We start from the raw sequence: 7,557 nt of genomic DNA, 5'->3' as shown, positions 1-7,557 counted from the left end.
CTCCTCAGGGTAAAGGCTGCTCCCCGCCCCCCCCCCCCTCCCCCCCTGTGCTGGCAGAGCTGAGTAATAGCCACACCCCTCATCACAGACTTGGATTTCAATGGAAGAGAGGGGAGATGTTAGACCAGAGAGAGGTGTCACCATATTGAACCTCAAACTGAGTGGGGGAGAAGAAGTGATCCGTGCTGAACACATTGCCACCCTCATTTCTCCAGAATTCACAAGCCAGTGACAGTGATCAGATTCAGATCTCGTGCCTGGGGACCAGGAAGAGAACTGACACATTCAGCCTCAGCGGATCAGGTTGAAGAAACCGTCCCTAGCCCGGGGGTCTGCCCGGCCCCAAAGCTCTTCTAACTGACCCCCATCATGAAACTGCCCTCTAGATCCTTGGTTCTCAACTGGTGGGTCGTGACCCCGTGTTCAGCGGGTCGCCGCGCGCCTTCCACTTTTCTAGGTGAGAGGCTCCTCCCCCTAGCGCAGCACTGTCAGTTCTCCCGACAAGCAGCCATTCATATGCTGCCCGGTGCCGAGTGTTACCTTGAGGTGGGGCGGGGCTACGGCCGCGAGGAAGCTCCACCCATACGTGCATTCCTTACAACTCCCTCACGTGCCCTGTAGCGGTGCCTGGACCGGAGTGACGTCACACTCTGGCTCCCGGCACCTCTACAGGGTGCGCAGGGGAGCTGTACCAGCAATGCTCATATGGATGGAGCTCCGTCACAGCACAGCAGCCCACACTGGACCCCAGGCTGAGGATCCACCCGTTCTTGTAAGGTGGGAGGAGACTGGGAGGACATACCGTGTGTTCAGGGGTGGTGCTGCGTTGCCATTCATTTGAAACGCACCTCCCACCCACACTTTTATTGCCCACACCTGAATGCACGGTACCGCAATGCTGTGCGTTCCACTGCAGAGCGACCTAATGACCGAGGACAAAGGCGGGTCCTGAGGTTACACAGGTTGAGAACCGCTGGACTCGGCAAGATCCAAGGTATGCCGGCCAGAGCCTGAAGTCTGCAATCTCTATCAAGGCGGAGCCTGTGAATGTGGTGAATATTTGTACTTTGCTGCAAACACACATCCTGAATTTCTTTTTTCAAATACCGGTATCAGGTTTCATAATCGGTTCTGTAATAGAGACGTCGTCGTAGAACGGGTCTACACTGATGTATAAGAGAATGCCAAACACGTAGATACCAAACATGCCAATGCTATAATGTGCAGCGGGCTAACTGGTCACATGACCTCTCCCGAGAAGAAGACGCGTGAGATCCATATCATGTCTATCAAATTGGGATTTTATCCATTGCAAGACTATGTTGGGTGCTGAACCGCAGTGGCGTCACAAGGGGGGGCGGGGGGTGCAGCCCGCTCCCGGGTGGCACCATTGGAGGGGTAACACCCCCTGGTGTCACCCCCTCTGAAAAGTCAGGCACTCTGTCATGGACCGAGAGCCCGACAGTTTCGGGAGAGGACCCGGCGGCATACGTTATCCTGCCGGGTGACTGTCCCCTCCTCTCCCTGCCGGCGTCCATTCACCAAAATGGCCGCCGGCAGGTATCAATAAGATGAGCGCTCATGTGCGATGACATCACGGTGGGTGTCGCCCGGTATCCGCTCCAGGTGACACAAAAGACATGGTGATCTGGAAATACTGATATGGTGAGCTAAATTGAGGGAGTGGTCACTGGATCACCATAAGACACCCCAACACCTCTCAGTACACCTCTCGGTACCCCCCTCTGTACACCTTTCAGTACACCCGACGTTACACCCCTCAGTACACCCCTCTGTACACCTCTCAGTACACCCCTCGGTACACCTCCCAGTACACCCCTCGGTACACCCCTCGGTACACCTCTCAGTACCCCCCTCGGTACCCCCCTCTGTACATCTCTCAGTACACCCCTCAGTACACCTCTCAGTACCCCCCTCGGTACCCCCCTCTGTACATCTCTCAGTACACCCCTCAGTACACCTCTCAGTACACCTCTCAGTACCCCCCTCGGTACCCCCCTCTGTACACCTCTCAGTACACCCGACATTACACCCCTCGGTACACCTCTCAGTACACCCCTCTGTACACCTCTCGGTACACCCCTCAGACCCTTGGATTGGTTATGGCATTTTGGTGAACACCCTCTTCAGGGTCAGCTGCCGCTCGGAAGCTCTCATTTGATATCGGATCCGCTAAAAGTACTGGAAGAGTCATTGATGAGAGAATCGGACTGACACTGCAGCGGATTGGACTCTGCGTGGGAGCCGCAGACCAGGAACTCTGCGACGCACCTCTCATTTTTTATTCCTGTTTATTTTATTGTCGTCTATTTTGTGATTGTTTTTCCTTCACCGTTTTCTCATTTCCGTCATCAAAACAATATTTAGAAATCATTATGTTGGCCCCCTAAACGCTTTATAATCGGAGACGACGGATCTTTGCCTCTTTGAAGAAAGCAACCGAACGATAAACTCTGTACATTCCTGTCTGGGCGTTGCAGCGAGTGTCACGAGTTTAACATTGCTACAGCGTATGCTGGGCACGGGGAGTGTTTCTGTTGTAGCACATGGTGGTTACTATTGTTTGTGTGTAGAGGATTGACTGGGGAGTCAGCTGACCTCAGTGAGGATCACTTTCAATCTTCTGGTGCTTAGAGTATTGTCCCGTGAGCAGTGTGTGACCATAGAGGGGGGTGTGTCTGACTGTGTGTCTGACCATAGAGGGGGTGTGTCTGACCATAGAGGGGTGACCATTGAGGGGTGGTGTCTGACCATAGAGGGGGCTTGACCACTTCTGTTACTGAGTAGGTGTGACCATAGAGGGGTGACCATTGAGGGGTGTGTCTGACTATTGAGGGTGTGTGTAACTATAGAGGGGGTGTGTCTGACCATAGAGGGGGTGTGTCTGACCATAGAGGGGTGACCATTGAGGGGGGTGTCTGACTATTGAGGGTGTGTGTAACTATAGAGGGGGTGTGTCTGACCATAAAGGGGGCTTTACCACTTCTGTTACTAAGTGCTGATTACTGAGTGCACTGGCTCTGATTCTGGACTGCGCGGAGGTCATGCTGCTGGAACAGGAACCAGGGAAGGCGAAATATAATCCCCTGGAGAGTATTCCGGTCACACATTAGATTTAAAGACTCATTTTTTAGCTTTGGGTAGCAAGGGGAGGAGCTATAATATCTGTCAGGAATGTATTATATACCTGTACCCACATTTTGGAAACCTTCTTCCACTTCCCGTCACTGTGACAACAGGCCCAAAACATGGGTGGAGCGGTTGTCACCCGGACAGGAAGACACAAACAGCCGTTAAAATATTCGCTGTTCTAACCCTTCCCTACTGTACTACAATGTGTTTCTTTTTTCTGGGCTCCCATTGGCTAGATTTCCCATCACTTCCTGTCCTGGCTGTGCCGTCAGACTACCGAGGTAGAGAGAGAATATGGCAAGGCGTGTGTGTGTGAGGCTTAATCTGCAACTGTTTCCAGACAGAACTTAGCTGGAAGGAAGCTACACCCGGGTGGAGTGTCCCTTTAGGTTAGGTAGGTGGGTGGAGTGCCCCTTGAAATCCCCGCATTAGGTTAGGTAGGTTAGTGGCAGCGATGGGGTCCTGTCCGGCGGGAGATACGTCCCGGTATACGAGCTACATACATGTCCTTATTACCACCGAGCGTCCCTCATATATGATGCGGTACACGGTACATCTCCGGGTGGCGCCGCGCGTGGTATTAGGAGGCGTTGGCGGTGATGAAGATGTAGATCCGGGACAGGAAGCTGGTCACCGTCCCCTGGCGGAAGAGCTTCATCTCCACGTCCAGGAGGAAGTCTTTGGGCTTCCTGACGGGTCTCTGGAGGTTCAGGATCCCCGTGTACGGGTTGAACTTCCTGACGCTGAAGTAATTCTCCTCGTTCCCCTTCTTGATGTCCATGAGGATGTTGTCGCCCGCGTAGGCCGGCGACGGGGCGATGCGGAAGATCTGGGCCGGGACCACCACGCCGGTGGGGAAGTTGAGGCGCTGGTAGGAGATCCGCGCCGGTGTGTTCTGACAGTCCTGGTAGTTGAAGCATTGAATCCTCTCGCACTTCCTGCAAAACCATAGAGAGCAATTACCGAGATGGCGGGTGGGGTGATGCGACCGTGTCCCCGGTTCTGGTAGACTGGATGGTCACCTAATGGTCTCTTCCATCCCTCAGGGGCTCTATTGGTGAGACCCGCTGTGCCCATTATGAGGGGCTCCCACCATCCCTGTGCTGAGTTCCCGGGTCTGTACTCCCGCTGTGCTCATTATGAGGGGCTCCCACCATCCCGGTGCTGGGTTCCCGGGTCTGTACACCCGCTGTGCCCATTATGAGGGGCTCCCCCCAGCCCTGTGCTGAGTTCCCGGGTCTGTACTCCCGCTGTGCTCATTATGAGGGGCTCCCACCATCCCGGTGCTGGGTTCCCGGGTCTGTACACCCGCTGTGCCCATTATGAGGGGCTCCCCCCAGCCCTGTGCTGAGTTCCCGGGTCTGTACTCCCGCTGTGCTCATTATGAGGGGCTCCCACCATCCCGGTGCTGGGTTCCCGGGTCTGTACACCCGCTGTGCCCATTATGAGGGGCTCCCCCCAGCCCTGTGCTGAGTTCCCGGGTCTGTACTCCCGCTGTGCTCATTATGAGGGGCTCCCACCATCCCGGTGCTGGGTTCCCGGGTCTGTACACCCGCTGTGCCCATTATGAGGGGCTCCCCCCAGCCCTGTGCTGAGTTCCCGGGTCTGTACTCCCGCTGTGCTCATTATGAGGGGCTCCCACCATCCCGGTGCTGGGTTCCCGGGTCTGTACACCCGCTGTGCCCATTATGAGGGGCTCCCCCCAGCCCTGTGCTGAGTTCCCGGGTCTGTACTCCCGCTGTGCTCATTATGAGGGGCTCCCACCATCCCGGTGCTGGGTTCCCGGGTCTGTACACCCGCTGTGCCCATTATGAGGGGCTCCCCCCAGCCCTGTGCTGAGTTCCCGGGTCTGTACTCCCGCTGTGCTCATTATGAGGGGCTCCCACCATCCCGGTGCTGGGTTCCCGGGTCTGTACACCCGCTGTGCCCATTATGAGGGGCTCCCCCCAGCCCTGTGCTGAGTTCCCGGGTCTGTACTCCCGCTGTGCTCATTATGAGGGGCTCCCACCATCCCGGTGCTGGGTTCCCGGGTCTGTACACCCGCTGTGCCCATTATGAGGGGCTCCCCCCAGCCCTGTGCTGAGTTCCCGGGTCTGTACTCCCGCTGTGCTCATTATGAGGGGCTCCCACCATCCCGGTGCTGGGTTCCCGGGTCTGTACACCCGCTGTGCTCATTATGAGGGGCTCCCACCACCGCTGTGCCCATTATGAGGACCTCCCACCATCTCTTAATGCACCACATCTGACGACACATGGGTCCCATTGAAAGTGAATGGGTGATGCATCAAGTACATGCATTAATGTGCATACAATAACGCATGTATGGGTGCGATAGAGCCAATGTGTTTCCATTGCTTTTCAAGGTGACAACACAGATGCTACGTCTAGGTTCAGGTTGTCACCTTACGTCCTTCAGTACAACTCACATGTTTGAGACTCTTCGGTAGTTTTCCGGACATTCGAAGGACAGACACTTGTAACTCCCCAGAACATTGTAGCACTCCTCCGACGCAGAGCAGTTGTGCGTCCCGATGCCACATTCATCAATATCTGAGGAGAGGAAAAGCTCGTTTAGAGAAGAAGATCGTCATCGGTCTCATTGGAAAGTCACACGAGGTCCTTAAAGCGCTGCGGCAATGAACTCGGCAAACACAGTTGTAGCAGCATTCTGGTTGTAACACTACAATGTGGCCACTAGATGGCGATAGAGAACCATTGAAAAATACATAACCGTTGCCTGTGTTTCTTTATCGCCATCTGGTGGCCACATTGTGATATTACAACCAGAATCTTCAAATCTAATCAAACCTGATGAATGTTCGTGCGTGTGCGTTTATACGCGCAGGGTGAACGTTCACAGACATTCGCCGGGCGGCTAGGTCACGGAAGCATCATTACAATTTTTCTTTTTTCTGTCCGATCGGTCGGTACCTCTGCAGGACAGCCCATTGGCGGACATGGTGTAACCGTTCTCGGGGCAGGCGCACTGGTAACTCCCCGGCGTGTTCACACAGGCGAAGACACACAGGGTCCCGATGCTCTGCTGACACTCGTCTATATCTGGAAGCGGAGAAGGCGATCGGTTACATTTTTAGAAGAAAATTTCACGTTTTTTCCATTTTTTTTTTTCAGGCAGGAAAACGGATCTGATTGGTTGTTACCTTCGCAGGAGACGCCGTCGTCGCCCAGCTTGTAGCCCTCCTTGCAGTAACACTGGTAGGACCCGTAAATGTTGGTGCACTCCTGGTTGCACGGGTTCTGCTCGCACTCGTTCACGTCTGCGGAAATAGAAGCGTTTTAGGGGGACATGAGCATTAAAGGGGAGCGCCGCCTACGGCTGATGGCTTTGTTGTGGCTGCCGACAAGCTGAATCCCATGTGGACTTCTTAAAGGGTATGTAGACCCCCAACTAGAAATGTATCTTATTTGCTCCTTTCTGGTTCAGTAACGGCTTACGGGGTTATCCACGAAGCTGCCGCAGGCAGCCGAGCGAACAACCGAGCCGTAGTGAAGTGAGCAGAACGACGTTCGGCTATTCACTACGGCTCAGTATGGCTGATTTCAGCCGTATCGAGCAGAATAGCAAATCAATGAGAATAGTTTAAAAAAAAAAAGTTGAAAAAATTATTTGAAAAATGTCAATAAATTGAAAAATAAATAAAGATTTGAATAAAAAAAAACCCAATAGGGTGAAGCTAACAGTGACAGCTAGCTCCGCCCAACTGTTTCCTATTGACCGACACCTGCTGGAGTCTTTTAGCAGATCCCGGGCCAATGAATAACAACTGGGCGGGGACGGCTGAGACGTCACATCAGGCTCCGCCCAGTTGTTATTGTTTTCATGGGGACGTTTGGGGGAGACGCTGATCTGCCATTACAAGTGGGGCGGAGCCCCCCCCCGTGAGATCACGGCTGGCTCCGCCCAGCTTCCCTTTGCGGAGGTGAAAGGCCGGCTTACGCTGGTTGTTTGCCTCAATTTGGCTGACACCGAATGCCTTCGGCTCGGCTGTGCCCTGGGCCGCCTTCGGGTGCTGTACGGGATATAGTGAATAAGCCGGTACAGCAGCACTTCGCTTCGACTGAACCGAAGGGGGTCCAGCGGCCGAAGGATCACCGGAAGCTACGGCTGGATCCTTCGGCAGCTTTGTGAATTGACCGCTGAGTCCGCCATTTGCAGAAAGCTAACGAATGCGCCCACATTACAATAACAAGAGAACATTTATTACATTGTTGTACACAACACCAGGGAAAGGGAATATATATGACATACTGGATCTCAATAAATTTTTTTTTACTGGTGACGGGTTCTCTTTAACTGACAATGTATCCGACACCTCTCCGAATCAGTCCCGCAGGGCTCAGGCTTTCATGCCATCACTTACTGTAACTGAGTCTCTCTTCCGG

The 7,557-nt window shown here is 54.0% G+C and overlaps 1 protein-coding gene across 1 annotated transcript in view; it reads right to left on the bottom strand.

The window, feature by feature from the left end:
* Nucleotides 1–3,663: 3,663 nt before the first annotated feature.
* Nucleotides 3,664–7,557, bottom strand: part of FBLN2 (fibulin 2) — a 28,458-nt gene continuing 24,564 nt past the window's right edge. The window contains exons 9-12 of the mRNA XM_018565439.1: nt 6,315–6,431; nt 6,085–6,213; nt 5,580–5,703; nt 3,664–4,091 (exon numbers count right to left, since the gene is read on the bottom strand). Coding sequence (XP_018420941.1) covers nt 3,734–4,091; nt 5,580–5,703; nt 6,085–6,213; nt 6,315–6,431 — 728 coding nt within the window. The 3' untranslated portion in view covers nt 3,664–3,733. The remainder of the gene's footprint in view (nt 4,092–5,579; nt 5,704–6,084; nt 6,214–6,314; nt 6,432–7,557) is intronic.

Source organism: Nanorana parkeri, unplaced genomic scaffold (assembly GCF_000935625.1).
Source record: "Nanorana parkeri isolate BGI_ZX_2015 unplaced genomic scaffold, ASM93562v1 scaffold847, whole genome shotgun sequence".
NCBI lineage: Eukaryota > Metazoa > Chordata > Amphibia > Anura > Dicroglossidae > Nanorana > Nanorana parkeri.
This window is presented reverse-complemented; position numbering and strand designations above follow the sequence as displayed.